This window comes from Argiope bruennichi, chromosome 5, assembly GCF_947563725.1.
Source record: "Argiope bruennichi chromosome 5, qqArgBrue1.1, whole genome shotgun sequence".
Classification (NCBI taxonomy): Eukaryota; Metazoa; Arthropoda; class Arachnida; order Araneae; family Araneidae; genus Argiope; species Argiope bruennichi.
The window spans coordinates 93,570,780-93,589,821 of NC_079155.1; the positions used below are offsets into that span (position 1 = coordinate 93,570,780).

Consider the following 19,042-nt stretch of genomic DNA (forward strand, 5'->3'; position numbering starts at 1 on the left):
TAAAATTCTTATAAAATAACAGATGTTATACGACTTTAATATTTTCATGGAAATTTAACTGGTGGATGTGAGGTGCAAAAATTCTCTAGAACTCGGTACTAAATACCGATGATTTATTCCGCTAAAGAAATACAAACACAACCGATGCGTGCACAAAAAAGGGCACTAGGTAGAAACTCACAGCACAAGCAGATAGAGAAGAGCAATAGCCCTCACAAAACTGAGTGATCAATTCTCTAGAGTGGAAATTAGACTTGTATGACCACTTCCGTTTATGTAGTCTCCATTAAAGATTCTGGATTTTTCAGATGGATCGTTCAACATCGGCTTCTAATAAAGATATCGACATAAATATTACATTTTCGAGAATTTTCATTTTTTGGGGGGGTCATTGAAGTTGTATTTATTCAGCATTCATTAAGGATATTTGTAAATCTTTCTTATAGTGATGAGTTCTTATTGCAAGAAAACAATGCTACAGATTCGTAGCAATACATAACTGAACTTTTTCGTATGAATTTCTATTATATTAATCTCAGGTATTTTATCATCTTTTTTGTTAATCCTATTAAGTACTTAAGAATATATTCTATCCCCCCCCCATTTTAAGAAAATAATTAGAAAACCATCTCGCCTGATTCAACTTAATATAAACATAAAACAAAAAATTACTTAAGTTAATAAATAAAAATTTTTGTACAAAAAGTTATTTAGGGTTGAAAATGATGAATATTAAATGCTAATTAATAGTGGTGATAGAAATAATTTTAGGAAAGATATAGATTATTTACGGTTTGTCAGAAAATGTATTAAATAATAACAAAAATACATTTGGTATTCATCAGTTACTTTATAAATCTTAAAATCACTAAAACGGACTGTAAAATCGCAGAGATGAAGATCATTATATAATTAGTGTTACTGCTTATAGGGTATTGTTCCGGATTTTAATATCAAATATTTTTTAGTTTGCTTATATGTTGTGTAAAAATAGATCGGTTATTTTTCATTGCAACATGAAGTTAATTTTCACCATTTTTAACGTATATTCGGCCACATTTAAAGGCAGAAAATGTATATAATTATCAATTAATAATTATTGATAATATTTATCAATTATCTTGTACAGAGGAATTATATTAATATATGCCATTGTAAATTATCAGCGAAGTAAACTTTAGAAGTGTTTTTTTATTTAAATATAAATTCTAAAAACAAACCGGAATGCAAGTTATTGGTTCAGAAAATAAGATGTTATTAGTTGATAACTGTATAAAACTATATAAAATATATACATAGTTTCCCACTAAATGTGTATAAAATTACTAAATTTTATCATTTTTTTAATTATTTCCAAACTATCTGCACCTATTTGATTCAATATGGCAATAAACAAATATTGCATCCTAACTCTTCAATATATATATATTTCTTGTTTATTGTCGTAAATTTACACATAACCTAATACTAATAACTGTTGAGAGGGAATGTTTTGACAATAAAAATTATAGCATAATCAAATGAAGAATCAATTATTATTTTATAGATTTTAGATTCATTGTTATAACATATATTCGAACACACCAGTAGAGATGATCTCTATAACTTCTCCTTTTCAATTTTGTAAACCTGTCCTAGAACCAATGACCTTGAACCACATTGATAGGTCAGTATTTTGGAACCAAAATGTTCAATATATATATATAAGAACCCAGTGCAATGACACCAGGATAAATAAGATCTGCTTTCCTCAGCTCTAAGACAAGAATAATTAGTTTCAATGATATATGCAATCGGACCCCTCTTGAAAGAAACTAAACTTTACATCAAATTCCATGAAATAGTTTTTTAGAACAAATTTGCTCTTTTTATGAAACTTAATTGGGCATTATATAATAGTATTGACATATTGTGTACTGAAGGGAAAATTCAACATGTTATTTTTACAATAAATGTTTTAACACTATACTCATTCAACTGAATAGAAAAGCGGTTCCGTATTTGTGGGTAAATTGCGATGACGAGAAAAAGATGCACAGCAAGATTTTAAACAGTAAATTTTGAGAAAAATACATCATTAGGATTTTCATTACAAAAAAAAAAAAGAATGCAATTCTACAAAGCACTGTTCTACTTCAAAACAAGCGTTTCAACATTATTGATAATTAGGCTCAAATGCAGTTTAACTTTTAATTCAATTAAAAGCTCATGTAGATTCAATTGAAATGTATTTTAATTCATTACATTTAATGCTCTTTTAGTTGCCAGTAGAATCTACTTTCGAGATATCCTAATAATATTAAAACGTTATGTTCGTAGTACATTCCAAAGATATGATAAAGGTATTCTTTTCATCGACTTTATTAATTAATATTAACATACAGAGGGAAGAACGGTGATTAAATAATTAACGTTGCAATACCCAAGGGCCTCAGGTAGAAAGACAGAGATTTTGTCTCTTATTCACTTTGTTATTATCAATGACATGGTTTGTACATATTTCTTTTTTTTTTCATACACAAGAGAATTTGCTGATATCATGTTCATTGACAGGATATCTTCAATTAGTTAAGCCGAGCTGTACTGCGGAACCATTTCATCATTTTTTTTTTTTTTTTTTTGATTTCATGACATTCTTTTTCCTTTCTTCTGACAGGAAAAACAAAGTTTGCCATTTAAAGGAAATATTAGATTGTATTATTTTAAAACTAAATCGCATTTCTGATTTCAAAAGTGACTGAACATTTATAGATATTTACGGAAAATACATGTTATTCTAAATTAAGAGTAATATTTTTATATTTTGTAGTCATATGATTTTATGTTTGGTTTGGGAACACTTTTTTTTAAAAAAAATTCTTGTATCATTTAATTAGAAGGTAAAATGTTTTGCACATTTTTAAATGGATTCATTATGGACAATACTTATGTTGTGCTTGTTATTCCTTTCTGCCTTGTTGCTATAGCACAACATGTTTTTTTATCTTATAAATATTTACAATTATCATTGATACTAATGAGTTACTAGTGAGACAATCACTCACTGATACAATTATCTTACCAGTAACTAATTCATCTTGATATTATGGACTAACAGAATATTCTCAAAATATTAAAGGGATGGTAGTGTTTCAAAATAAAAAAAATGGTGAAATACTTTTCTTTGCATCCCAATTATTGGAAGATAAAAATTAATGAAGTATATTCTCCCCTAGTAATTGTCTTTACTTATTTTTAACAATTGTCTTTTCATGGGATAGCCCAAGAGAGAGGCATGGAATTGAAGAGACAGAGGATCAGATGATAGAAAAATAATTAAAAATGTATGTAAAGGGAAATTCACATAATTCACTAGTAAATTAACTCAACCAGGTTCTAAAGAAAAGTCGAAATTCTGCTTGTTTAGTAAAACACAAAAAACTATGTCACAATTTCCTTTTCTTTCTGCCCAATCTTGGGAATGTTTAAGTGTAATCTCATTGCGGATAGGAAGAAGAAATTTATGGATTTCATTGTCTGCCTGAATTTTTATTACTACTTTTCAATATGTGGCAAACAAATGTACTGGTCACCAGCCCATTGCTAGCTACGGTCAAAGGCGGTTAATATTACTTTCGATCAAGAAGGCCCAGAAATGAATTAGTTTCTCTTGAAAGTCTGCAAGCCTGAAAATTTATCAGACTTCTAAATCCAAGTATATTTTAGGCAAGGATTCTTTTTAAAGATTTATATGTCTAAGCTTTAATTTGAGTAAAATAAATTATTGTCATTCTGTCGTTGATACTTTAATATTTCTTTCTACTGCGTTCTTGAAAAACTTTGAAAATTTGATGTATGCTGTGAAAGAGCAATAATTTTTTATTGAAACTTTAATTCCAAAAGGAATTCATACACCATTATATGAAATAGTTGAACAAAATAGATGAATATAGTGAAAAGGAACCATACGAAAGAAGGAGAAACTGCTCAAGAGGGATAGCCGAGCTGCAAGAAAATGAGAAATATATAGAAATTAAAGTCAGTGAGAAACTGAGACTGTATGCGAAACGAGTTAGGCTGGATAAAACTCTTTTTGCCTTGAATATTTAGTAATGGAGAATTAGTGCTTATAACAATAATTCTATTTCTGCTTATTAATCTAAAATCATTATAATAACAGGATAGCTGGTAGATTGGTAGGTTCGACTTTTTTGGCGATAAGCCATGTTTGACAATGCTGCGCGAAGCAAATGGTGAAATCGTAAAACCATAGAGCAGAATATAAAAACACACATATTAAAATATAAAAGCAAAAGCGATTATGGAATTCTAGTCCAATATTCATTCAAATTGTGGTGAGAAACGGGGATCTAGAGAGTCATCTGGCATGCATTGCTGTAAACGAAGACCTCAATTGCCTCTTCTAGAAACACACAAATCTATGTACAGTCTATTGTAGGCAAGATTTCAAAAGTTCAGTTCATCAAGAAGATATTAAAAATAAATTTAATTTTGTTGGAGAAAATAAGTGACTATATTTTTTAAAAGAAACTCATTATGCATGATAAAAATTTACATTATGAGCAATTCTGTCTTATCCATAATGGTAAACTGGATGCGATGAGGACATTTTTGAGGACTGGATGATTTGCAAATAATGAATACAAGAAGGAGTGATTAAACAATAATTGATAAGCATTACTGAACATATTTAATAATACACGCAAAGGGATTTCTGGTTATTATGGTAAAATTAATTTGAAGCTAAGCAAATACACAGGGAAGAAGTTTTCTTTCATTATATTCCCCAAGTGCAAATAGTTGCCTCTGGAAATATTTACAATAAACAAATTGCAAAGGAAATAAGCTTCGCATTATTTTAATTATTCAATGAATTATAAGCACACATTTAATTCATTTACTCTCATAATCCGAATTCTATAGAATAAAATGTTCACTGATTAGCAAATATAAAAGGAAATAAATTGCATCAGAATTAGTAGTTTTCCATTCACAAAAGCCAAACAAAGCCATCAATCATCTGTAAGCGGTATGATAAGTAGCCAGGGAAGAAAATAATAAAGCCATCTACTTTCGAACACAATGAACCCTCTCGCTGCAGCAACTGGAGAACAAAGCGTAAAGCAATCAAATATTTTCTTTGTGGAGAAACGAACCATGGGGTGGACATTGTCCACTTGCATCGAGGAACAAAAGAGAAAATATTGGCTTCTCCCTCTCTCTCGTTGTAGTTGGGGGAAGAAAGAATGTCAAGTAGTGAACAGAAGGAGTTAACCGCCAGAATAGATACCAGGCGTAAAAGGAATGCATTCTTTCACGTTTGGAATTCTTCGGGTAATCAAGACACCAGTAAGTAATTCCTATTTAGAAAGCTTGCAAACCTCAGGAAAGGTGTGGGAAGGAATTATCAGTAGACTAATGGTTTGAATATGTTAGCAGAAAAACTAAACTTCTGCAATAATTATTCTTATAATATGGAATGTATCAAAATAATATAATAGGAATGCATATCTTCACAATCAAAATCTTCTGGAATAATAGGATAGCAATCAAGCAATTCTTGTTTGGAAAGCTTGCTAACCTTAAAAAGGCATGAGAAGTTGATAAATGCTTTGTATAATTATATTGATTGTAAAACATATCTCCTGTCTGCGTTTTTTTAAAAAAAAAATAAACTGAACGATGCTAAAATGCGTAAATGAATATATGCTTGCATACTTGGAATTCTTCGGGTAATCAAGAGACCGTGGTGGTAAGGTCACGACTTGTGAGTCGTAGAGTTTCAGGTTCGAGACCCGATTCCACCGAAGAACCGTCGTTGAAGGGGGTCGGTTGCACGTTAAATCCATCATGCCAAACGTCCTCCCGCTGGTGTGGTGTGGAAAGGGGGGGTGCCAGTTCAGGTGTCGTCCTTGTCATCTCACAAGGGATCAAAATTACGTGGTCAGTTCCAAAAATAGCCCTAGTGTTGCTTTTCAACGGGACGTTAATATAACTAAACTAAATTAAACTCGTGTAATCAGGATAGCGAACAAACAATTGCTGTTTTGAAAGCTTATCAGGATAAGAACATCTAACAGATATATTAGTAAAGTATCTAAAAGATCAAACTTATCTTGACATTTTTTTGGTGAAAATGTTTAGATAGGATCATATACTGATTATATATTAATATTTCCAATCTTACCTCCATATGAATTTGTCATTTGAATAAAACAAATCATAAATGCACTTAGTTTAACAAGCTATTCGAAACAATCAGCTATATTACAGTATTCATTTCACATTTTATCTATCATTACTTATATTTTTAAGATTACACTCAGTTTTAACATGGTTAAATCGGATTCGATATGAAGCTATATTACGTTGTCAGTTTGAGAGTAGATAGATATAGACTCTAATAGTTAATTATAAAAAATATATATATTTTTGTGTCTAAAATTGCGTTTCTTTAGAAAAGACACCTATACTAATAAATTTAAAAAGCAAAAATATCAAATATAAATACATCAACTTTAAACAATAAAGTAAAAAACGCAATTCGAACCGAGGACTCTCTTCAGACGCGTCACTCATGTTGGTCTGATCACTATAATGCATTGCCCACACTTCGAAGCCGAAATTGCATATACTTATTCTATTAGTTAATAGTAAAAATGTCGTGTAAAATCACGTTTTTTCAGAAAAGAGAAGTATATAAATAAACTTAAAAGCAAAACTTTAACTGAATACAAAATTTGATCCAAATCGTTAGAGACATTTTTGAGATACACGAAATTAATAAATTTTTATATAGAAAAGAATTGCTCGATTAAAACTATAAGATTAAGGGCTTCTGTAAAGAGATTAAGGAATTAAATCTATATAGATTGCTTTCTTTTTAAAAAAGTAATATAGGATTTGCTGAAATTTCAATACTCATTGTTCAAAGAATAATAGTTTGGTGAAAATGAAAAATCTTTTATAACATAATATGCTTTTAAATATAATTAGTTTTTAATGCAGTTAAATTAATATTTTGAAACTACGCAAGTGTTATTTTATGATTGGTTTTGAAATTTGAAATGGCGTGGGCGAAACTTGATAAATTATAAGAGTCTGAATTCTCTGAATCTGCTTTCGATCTTTGAATCTGGTTTTTAATCGAATGCAATTTAATAGCGGAATGCAACAATCTACAAAATTACTTTCATGTAAAAGGTAATTACATTTCAAAGATATATTAAAAATTTTGGAATCCACTTCAATTGTCTTATTCCGATTTCGAATGCATAAAAACTGTTTCACATATTTAGTTGGCCTTATCTTTTAAAAAATTTTGTATAAAAGATTTACAATCGAAACTGTTTTAAAGAATTTAAAATATTCATGAAAGTAGTCTAAAAATGATGTTTAATATAATATTTACTATAAAATCATTGTAAAAATTAAGCAAAAATCTTTTTAAATAAAGAGGTATCTTTATGTAATTTGATTTCTGGAATTTTAGAGTATTATTCTTAAATTAATAAATAAGTTTATAATTAAGTCATTTTTGAAATTTATGAAGGATTTTTCTCATAATACATTCAAAATTGGTCCATTTTTCTAAATACGACTAAGCAGATAAAAGATACAATTTTTTAGTTATAAATGACTGCAAACGAAAATGATATCTTTGTACATAGAAAAGGAATCTCACAAATCTTCTTGCCAATAAGAAAGATCGCAGCAATAAACCAATCTTCCAAAATATGAGAGAGAAGCAGAAATTTAAGAATATACTTTGCAATATGAGCTTAAAAATTGGTTTTCTCCACTCGGAAGTTGACATATTTCTTGCAATTCCCAGCTAGTTGAGTGAAATATAAGGCGAGATATTTCGCCTAGATATAAAATTTGGGTCGAAATGATATTGAAGATATTCTAAGTAATAATCTGCCACATCAAGCATAGGCAAGATGGCACAGTATTGCAGGAATTTGAGAGATATATCTTATGAATAATTAAAGGACCGTCTTTTGCCTGAAAATAAGATATCAAAATTGGTTTTTATATCCAAATAACATGTAAATATATACATTGATATTTAAAGAACTCAGTATCGGATATTTTTGAAAAAAAAATAAATTTCACAACTTTCTTAAAAATTTTTGTCCATTTGCATAAAATTTTATTCAAATTTAATAATTTTTTCCCCTTTATCTACACTTTATATACTTTCTGAAAATAGAAGAAAATCAATAATTTTAACGTTTAAGAATTTTCGCATATGTTGCTTGGTTCTCTGGAAAAATTATCCAGATAAAAAAACCTGATAATAGGACGGTTTTAATTGAGCCAGTTTTATGAATTATTTATTCAATTATATTATATAATTATTAACGCATCTAGCAATAATTAACCTAACGATATTTCTGTATAATGATCATATATCATGCTTTGTTTAATATAAGGGTTGTCCAAATGAAAAGTGGACAAGTTGAACGGAAAGAATATATTTATTGGAAATCAAAAGAAATCGCCATGGGCATTGTAACACAGATCCCATTGTTTAAATAGCAAGTCTATGCCTTTGCTGTAGAAAGATGGTGGTTAAATCTTGAGGAAGTGTTGCAAAGTTTCCTTCACTTAATCGTCCGAATGGAAACGTGTTCCGTGTAATTCTCTTTTAAGTGGCCCGAAGATATATAAATAACAGAATGACAAATCCGGACTGTACGGCGGGTGTTTCAACACTTCCCAAAGGAATTTTTTTAAGGTCGCCTGGGTTACATGGAAGACTTATTGATGGGCATTGTCGTGGAGAAGGATCACTAGTTTTCTGAGTTGGTCTGACCTTTTGCTTTGGATTGCTTTCCACAGTACTTCAGTGTACTGCAGTAATATGTTGAATTCATATTGCTCAGATGGGGCAGGAAATTAGTCAGTGGTACACGGCAATCAAAGAACCAGAAGCCATACTACCACGCGTTGTTCCGATCTAGACGCATACATATATAGCACGACTACTTTCGATCAATTTCTTCTCGCACTAACAGCTTTCAAAGTTTGATTGCCGTACGTAGTGCATATCTCCTAACACCCTCCATGTTCAGTGACGCTGCTATAGCTGCAGTCACACGTTACGCAATCACAAGTGTCCACTTTTTGTTTGGGCAACTCTCATATTTAGTAATAATCTATTTTAAATATTAATAAATTATTCAAATATTTATATACAAATCAAAAGTTTCTTCCTTTATCGTTTTCATTATCGCTTTTGCTAACAATTATCTCTTATTGCATCTGACTGAAAATTAACTGAATGATGAGGTCGTGTACTTGTTACCACGGTAAGAGGGTGCAATAACTTCTTAGGTAAAGACCCTTGAGCACCCGAGAGCAGAAGTCGGACTTCTAGCTCATATGAAGATGACACCCACACATTCGAGAAGGGCACTTTCATGCACCTCACGAATAGAACACCGGGTGAAGAACAATCATGCCTGAACCAACACTAGAACTCGAGAAGCCCAGATCACGGGGAAGACACTATCTCTATGCCAAAGCGTCGGCAAAAAGGATTTTTTTTGTTTTGTTTTTGTTTAGCCCATATACAGCCAGTTATTGTTTGACAATGAGAGCATCTAAAAATATTTTCAAGGTTATCGTTTTTGTTGATATATTTATGTATTATAAAATTTCGGATTCTGTTTTGGATTTTTTTTTTTGATTTAAGAAATATACAAAGAAGATGCATTGCAATTGCCCAAAAATTCAAACTCGAAATTTTGTCAAATCTTAGACCTCCCTAAGCTGAAAAATAAAACTTTAGAATTCAATTTATTTATCAATTAATTTATGAATACAATAAGTAAATAAGCACTGTTATAGATTGATGAGATTTTGTATGTACACTGAACCCAGTTAGCAGTTTTCTACCAAAATATAAAGTGAATTCATTAATAAAATTAAATTTAAAAAATACATTTTGCGCATTAATTCGGAAACAGAATTTTCACTCCTGCTTTTATTTATTTGAAAATATTTTTTTTTTATTTGAACACTCAACAATTCACAATAAGTTGATTCCACTAACTTAATATTTTTCAATGTTACCAAATTATGAAATGAAATTTCAAATAAACGCATTCTATGTTAATTGTTTATCAGATAGGAAAGTCACCAATTCGTGCAGACAAACTGGTCAATAAATAATGCACATAAAATGTAGAGAATATTGTTTAATTGCATCATTAGAGCAAACATCATTGGAAAATGCTTCTTTAATGCAACTTTTTTATATTTATTTTGTGATCACGTTTTACGCATCATTATGCAAAATGTAACAATCGGTATATTTGTTATAGCATAGACAGATTGTTATATATTTTATGATAGGTGTCAAATTCTTTTGTTTGACATTTACAAGTATTTCATTCTAGAGATCCTGCATTATGTGTGAAAACTTATGTTCATTTATGAATTTAACTCGCCCTTTAAGTTAGTTTTACCTTTAAAGTATGAGTCATTATTTTAGAATCACACTGTACTTAATCAGTGCATACATAAATCATTTAAATACCGGCATTTTTACACACACACACACACCCACACACCCACACACACACACACACACACACACACACTGTTAGCAATCAATGTCCTTTCGCAGTTCCACTGGGAATTTTTCTTAAAATTTAAAAGAAAAACTCGGGTGTTCCAGAGTTTTGAGGTACATGAGCTCAAATGATCATAAGATTAACAGACAGAATTAATAAAATGATGTAAATAAACATATTAGCTCTATGGGACTTAAATCATATTACTGTAAATACTTAAAGTTTGTCAAACTCTCAAATTACGATATTTATTTTAAAGCTTATTAATTGATATTTTTTTATTTTTTCAACTTTTATATTATTTGGTGAAGCGTTTTATAGCTTATATCTTAGTTGGTTATTTTGTTCTGTTATCAATGTTATATCAATGGCTATATTATAAACTATTTAATTTAAGAAAATATGTTCAAATTAATTTCATTTAAATGATGCTTTTCTGTTGAATAGGCATTTTTTAAAAAGAAAGTTCCTTGAAAAACATAAAAAAAAAAACTCACATTCAGGCAAAGCACATTTATTCACTTGAGCAGAATCCAGTGCAAAACGGGCTTTCTAAGGGTTTCGGATACAAAGCTGAATTTCTATGAATGGAGGGCGTTCATGACTGATGTGGATGTCAGGTGGAACTGATATGTGTCTGCAGTGAAATATGATGTCAGGAATGGGAAATGTAGCTAATAAACCGAAGTTGACAGCACTGTCACTCATAAACAGTCAACAGGACAACACAGAAGAGATTTCGCGGCTAATATTTTGGAGGGTTTTAGTAAATAAATCGAAATAATTATAAATCAAATACGCACTGTTTAAAAACTAGTTTAACTTCACAAATGTTCTGAAATCGTAGTAGAGTTCAGTTAAAATTCATGTAATTTAAAAAAATAATACAAAATATTAACTATTATAAATACATCCTTTCTGCAGCTCATTATTTCGGAATATTATGAGTATAACTGGAATCTTAAATGAAATATTAGATGCAAATTTTAACAATCATCTTTTAAATTAAATGTTTATTTGCCTTTTTATTACATGCATTGTATTAAAAAGAATTGAATTTATCCTTTTAAACAGCACTTGTAATGCCATAAATAGTACTTTATTTTTCTCTTAAATTCATTTTTATCTGTTACTTGATACTATTTTTATGGCATAAAACCTACTCATGATATTATTTTGTTTATTTTTATTTTTAAAATATTTTAAGTTGCTTCATTAATATTGAATATTGAACAAATTTCCGAATATATGATATTTATTTGAATCACATAATTGAAAACAAATAAAGCACTTTAATTAACGCAAAGTTTTCAAATCAAAAGTTCAATTTCAAAGTTCCAATTTAGAACTTTATAAATTTTTATTTGAATTATTTATTCCAACTTTTTTTTCAAAAATTACTTATCTTCATTTCGATATTTTAACATTCGGAGTAATTAAAATCTATTATGTAGAAATATTTTTGATTGATTCTAAAGATATTAAAAATAAATGAAATTAAATACAATATTTTTTTTATGAAAACATTATGAGAAATATTTTTATTGATAAAGGTCAAGGGTAACGTAAACATATTTCTCGTTACAAATATTTATATATGAAACATATTTCTTGGAATATAAGAATATAATAGTAGAAATTCTAAAAAAAAAAATATTCTTGTTAGAATGAAGATTCTTTTCACGAAAAAATATTCATACGCTTGTAAAAATAATAATTATCATAAAATATTTAAGTATTAATTATTTATTGAAATATAGAAAATTCTATGATTTCCTGCCTCGTAGCTCGGATAGTACACGGAACTCAGGAGGACTACTGTGTATTAAATTAGTAAAATTGATTAAAATGTGATGCACTTTATAGATTTAAGTTAGGTTGACCCAAATAAAATGTTTTTGTATTATTTGTAAAATAGGATGAACTACTAAAATGATATTTCAAGCTTGTCACTTTCGTACATTTAACTATTATAGAAAGATAAGATTTTTGAAGATTTGTTAAGAAATGTTTAAAAACTAAGTTTACATAAGATATCAATATCTTACGCTTTTGATGCATTATAAATATATTCTTTCCTCATAATTCTTATTATAGAATAGCGCATGTCTGTTCATTTTATCACTCTTTACATAAAAGAAATTTGCAAATTTCACAGCTACTTTTAAATTCAAGAGAAAATTCATATCCCTAACAATTCATCGAATAATAAAAATCGATAATTTCGTTAAAAAATAATGAATATCTTTTCACTGTTATCCTTATTTTATTCTCTCGTGGTTTGTAAAATCTTATCTTTAATTTGAGTTTGATTTGATGTATTGAAAATATATCTTCTGATAAGGAAAATTTATCATTATTATTATATTATTGCTTTCAAAGCAAATATTTCTTGAATGGTAATTTAGATTCTGAGTATTATTGCTGATGTGAAGATAAGTTTAAAAAAATAAATAAAAAAGGAAAAGGTAATTACTTCTCATAAAAGTAAAAGCAATTATTAAAATTAATAATAAAAAAAAACAGATTTCATTTGCAGGAGCAAGTCGTATTATTTTGAGAAAACCGAAATCTCATTTCTAAATAGATAAAAAAAAAATTATATAAAATGAAGCTGCTTTTTTTCTTTTCACAACTCATAAATTTGCATATTCAGTTTTCTGGTGTTTATGTATTAACCACGCCCCAACAATTAATCGCCAAAAATCGTGCACTAATAATATCTCTAATAATTTTTGCTCGCCAATGGTATGCAGTTGATAATACCTAATTAGGTTTATTAAAAAGTATAACCTATAGTTTTAGGAAGACGACTCCGCTGGCTCTAACACTCCTCATCATAGACGTTGAGTAAATATAACATTTACTAGCATATGAATAATCTTATATTTCGTCATAGAACAATGGCATTTCATGTAAGTTACACTAAGAATCATTACCTCTCATTGAATATTTAATAGGCCGGGATAGCCTGGTTGGTAGAGCGTCGGATTCGCGTCCCTTAGGTTGCGAGTTCGAACCCCGCCGGCCGAAGACTGCCTGCGTGCTTGGTGGCTTAAATCTGTCGTGGTCACAAAGTCCTCCATGCCGAGAGTAATACCACTGGGGGTACTGGATCAGGGGTGATCGTTCTCTGATTCGGGTCTAAATTACGATCTGTGTTTGAGTGAATGAAATGCGTGAATGAAGTCCGCCCCGTAAAAAGGGTTGTGACGTGTGTGTAGCTAAGTCGTTCTCTTGGCCCTAGATGGCGCAACTTTAGAAACAAGATGCGCTCCCCCCCCAGGCCTAAATCCGCTGTCTTTAAACAGCGGGCTTGCTTATGGCAAGTGCCATAAGAAACAACAACAAATATTTAATATAATTACAATAAATTTGAAAGTAACCAATAGATTTAATCAGAAATCTCAGAAATTAATATTCTGCATTCAGAAATCAGTGCTTCATTGGAAATTATTTAAAGTAATAACAGTCATTCTAAATGAATTTAGATGCACATAAATCCCTTCTTGATAATATTAGACACGATATTAAAATCAATTATCAACTCTTGTGACAAAAATCCTCGGTTATGAATTTGACACTAAATCTTCTAATTTTAGAATCTCATCAATATGGATTGTTATCTAATATAACACATAACCGAAGGCATATGATAATACGATTCGACAATGCGAAAGCTTTACGAAGTAACCATCGTTCCATCTAATTAATAGTCCAGAATATAATTATAATACATTTGAAAATAACCGATAGCCTCAACCTGGAATCATAGAAAAATATTCTGTGTGGAATTATATATTGCAATGGAAACGTGCGAGGTAATCGTAATTTGCTATTGATCGGCGTTCTGATTCTTCTTTATCAGTCATTACTATATTCATTAAAACTCTCTGGGAATTTGGTTTATAGCTAATGTCTTTTTTTATGACATTTTTTTTAAAATCTTTATTAGGAGTATACACTAATATTTTATAAATTTCTATATTTTAACCTTTATTACAAAACAATGCGACCACTGAAGTATTTAATTCATTCGAAATCATTTTTGCAAATCAAGTCTGCTTTTCTATTCAATGCAAAAAACATTTATAAAATCTCATACTTCCCTGTGAACAGATATTCACAATCCTGAAATTAATTTTTTCCGCATCTATGGTGGAAATAATGCATAGTAGTTAGAGATAACTCTTTCGTACATTACAGGGCGAACCATTTATGGGAGTCCATCTAAAATTGTTAAGATGCATATCAACCATATGATGTCATGATAACGGGTGTATTTTTTCATTTCTCGTATACGACGTATACTAAGAGAAAGCATTGTAGTCATAAAAAAATTGAATTCATTATTTTGACGAATTTCTAAGTCACAAACCTTTCTAAATCCAAAAACTACATTTTTTTAAAAAAAATTATACCTATCTATTGGAACCGTTAACTCAAAACCGTTTTGAGCCAGATAGATGCTGGCGTATGGGCTTAGGGGTAGCGCGTCTTCCCGGTGATCCAGGTGTTTCGAGTTCTGGTTAGGGCATCGTTTTTCTTCCGCTGTGCTCTCTCTGTGAGGTGTGGTGTGTGAATGAGTCCCTCCCCTATCCCCCACGTAAAAAGGGGTTGTGCAAACGAATGTATGAGTGTCATCTTCATTTGGAGCTAGAAGCCGGACTTCTGCCTTCGGGTGTTCAAAGGTCTTTGCCCACAGAAGCTACTGCACCCCCCCCATTAGATGGACAAGAACATCATCATCAGCTAGACGGATGAAATTCAATATATGGATTTAACACTAATCTTTAGATTACTCTCAAATATTGAAGTCCATTCGGATAAGTCAGTCTGTCTGATTGTTAGAATTAAAGCTAGCAAAGTAACTACTAAACGTAGACAGCCAGGTGAATGAAATGCGATATAAAGATTTATCAAATAAAGAGTAGATATTTATCAAATTCAGAACTAATTCCGTCCAAGGAGTTGGCCATCTCTTAACTTGTACTTTCACAAATAGGAAAACGTCATAACGTAATTTCTCCCCATTTTCCCCAGTATTTCTCCTATTTTTCACTAAAATTTCCCCTATTTTTCACTAAAATTTCCCCTATTTTTCCCTAAAATTTTCAGATTTTTTACCAGTTTAAAACTAAAACTTTCACTGGCATTTCTCCTATTTTTCCCCTAAAATTTCCCCTATTTTTTCCAAACATTTTCAGAATTTTTTACAGTTTTACACTAAAATTTCCTCTATGATTTTTTATATTTCTCCCCATTTTCCCCCGCATTTCTCCTATTTTTCACTAAAATTTCTCCCCATTTTCCCCAGCATTTCTCCTATTTTTCACTAAAATTTCCCCAATTTTTCCCTAAAATTTTCACAATTTTTTCCAGTTTTACCCTAAAATTTTCACTATTTCTCTCTAAAATTTCCTCTATGCTTCTGAACATTTCTCCCCATTTTCCCCACCATTTCTCCTATTTTTTTCTAAAATTTCTCCTATTTTTTCCTAAAATTTTCAGAATTTTTTCCAGTTTTACACTAAATTGGAAAAATAATTATTTTAGACTTTTTAAGTGATTTCACAACTAATTTATAGTTCTTTAATGGATTTTTATTTTAATAAGTTAGAAAAATGTGTTCCAACTGCACATTCAGTTTTCTGGCAATTGTTTATTAAGTGCATGTTAGAATTACTCGTCAAAACATTCCCTCCCTCAAAACTCACATTCTGATATGTTCTTTCGTTACTATTATTCACCAGTGCTATATTGCTAATATTAGAGATATTAACAATAGAGAAAACATTCTCTTTGGTTATTCGTTATAATCTTGAAACCACTTAATATTTGTAAGTATTCGGGTGTCGTTTAATTAATTTTTATACTTTTAAAAATCCTTTTTTAAAATGTTAATTGTTCTTGTAGCCATTTATATTTTGTAATATTTATTACGAATTTGTTTAACCATATAATTGCCTTAAAATAATTCAGATGTTTTCTATGTATACTGTTTCCGAATTCCAACACAATATTTATGTAAATAGCATTAATATGAAATTTTACTCTTTAATGAACATATATTATTGGAATTAATATTTTTTTACTAGTAGTAGAGATACTGTAAAGTAGTTAAGGAATATCCACATTGATGTTAAAGAAAGAACTATTTATTAATAAATTAACTATTTATTAACAAATTATTATTAAACTATTTATTAATAAATTATTCTTATTAGGTTTGCATTTTATTCTTTAAATACCAATTGCATAAATTTCATCACATAAAGCAAAAATCATGTTAAATAATTATCTGCTTTAAACATTTTATGACTTGACATTATAAAAGGCTCTGCAATAATTACTGAAAGAAGAAACTGCAGTACATACCTAAAACAAATCCATCTTTACTCCACTGAACAGCACCAGCCTGATTACCAATATGACATTGAAGATCTGCAGATTGACCTTCAACGATATCCGTATCCTTCGGCTTTACGCGGAAGTATTGTTGATTTCCTTCTCCTGAAAAGAAAGAATTATGATAATTAATAAAAGAAAAGTTCAAATTAATCAATTTATATCTGTATATATAAATAGATAATTGAATGTATGTTTGAACCTTGTTCAACTCCATATTATTTGAAAGAATGTAATAAAATTTATCACATTTTCTGATTTGCTCTTCGAAGGATTGAGTGTACTATTAAAAATTCCTGCATCCCCCTAAAAGGGGTGAAAGGGGAGAAGAAAAATAATTTTACTTCTTTTCATAATTTTGGAATATATCAATGCACGAAATTATTTCTGCATTACCTTATAGTTAAAAGAATTATATTACGATTACATAAATTTTAGTTTTGTGCTACTATTTCTATAATTCTTATTAATTTTCGAAATTTATTGCATTGATATTACCCAAATTAGAGTTGAGTGTAGTAAAATATCTTAAGAATTTGAATATCAGAATTTTAAAAAAATGCATCACATATATTTATTTCCATTTTTGCTTTTTCATACATAAATACTGAAAAAAAAATGTAAGCGGAACTTTGCGGTACTGGAGATTGTATCCATGTTATTCAAAGAAAAATGGTACATTTTCAAGAATATTTCAGAAAAAATGACCCCTTCTATTATCATATAAAAAGTAAATCACGTGATCTTTAATATAAAATAAAGTATTTTCATTGTATAAAAGGCATCACTTTCTATTGGTTATTCTGTTTTTCGTAATTTTTTTCATTATTTATTGATTTATTTTTAGTTTGTAATTACAGTTTTCCTTCTTTTTTAAAAATGAACTTAAGCCTTAACATTGGACTTTATATACACATTAATGAAACGATGTAACATAAATCTGAGAAAGCAATAGCTTTTCGAAATTTTATTTCGTGTAATTAAAAACTATCACCTCTAATCAGAGTTGCGAAGCAATGAAAGGAATATCCTTTTTCGAGGCTGAACATAAAAAAAAACGAACAGAAGGAAATAACTTTTGATCTTTTGGATTCAGAATTTCATCTCGGAAGACGGACAAGCGTGAACTGGACTAGAAAAATAGAAAGAGCACGGCAATTTCGTACAGCATTTTCTTTTCTCAGCGGGCATCAACACATACAAGTACAGTCCTGGGAGCAAATCAATCTGTTTCTTATTGATTTAAAAGTTTAATGGCACAACACTCCTCCCACCATTGTCATTTTATTCATGCAAAATTTTTATGATTCAAATATTCATTTGCTCTATGAACAATGATAAAAAAAAATTATAAGAAATGAATAATCAGAAATACACCATTTCCAAAATGAAAGGAAAAACCCAAAAAAGTGTAATGAAGAATATTCTTTGCTTTAAAATTTCAGAAATTTTACAGAAACATGGATAAAACAGCACTTCACAAATGAACATTAAAAAAACTATGCATTTTTATAATATTTAAGCCTTTAAAGTGGCAATGCCAAAATGAATACATTCTAGTTCATTACATGAACAGTTTCGATATATTTATCATAAGGTGGAATCATTGCAGTTAGCTATTCAATAAAGACAGTTATGTTTTATGCTCAAAATGATAATGTGTATTTACTAAGTTAGCTGTAAAATCTATTGCTGTGTCAAGGCAGTTAGATGAAATGAAAGGCTGCAAGGGATGTATTAAATGCAGAAATATATCGGCCAGGGTGTCCTATAGATTGTCAATCATGTTTAAGCTCTATAAAGGAGCTTGCCATCCCATGAGCATAATATAATCCTCACGAATATAATCCTTTTGTGACCCAACTTTGGATAGTACAGCATTATCGTCTTATAGGTTCAAGGAATTAGCCATTTCCTCTTTCTAAGGACAAACAACTTGATAGAAATATCGTCTCTATATTTATGAGCCTAAACAGTACAATTTGAATGATACAGTACATTTGGATCAGTGCTGCATTCCAAAAAGAAACATGTGCTTGCAGAGTCTA

The 19,042-nt window shown here is 29.7% G+C and overlaps 1 protein-coding gene across 1 annotated transcript in view; it reads right to left on the reverse strand.

The window, feature by feature from the left end:
- LOC129968147 (nephrin-like) overlaps positions 1–19,042 on the reverse strand; it is a 494,644-nt gene that overhangs the window by 302,451 nt on the left and 173,151 nt on the right. The window contains exon 2 of the mRNA XM_056081964.1: positions 16,965–17,099. Within this exon, the coding sequence (XP_055937939.1) occupies positions 16,965–17,099 (135 nt within the window). The remainder of the gene's footprint in view (positions 1–16,964; positions 17,100–19,042) is intronic.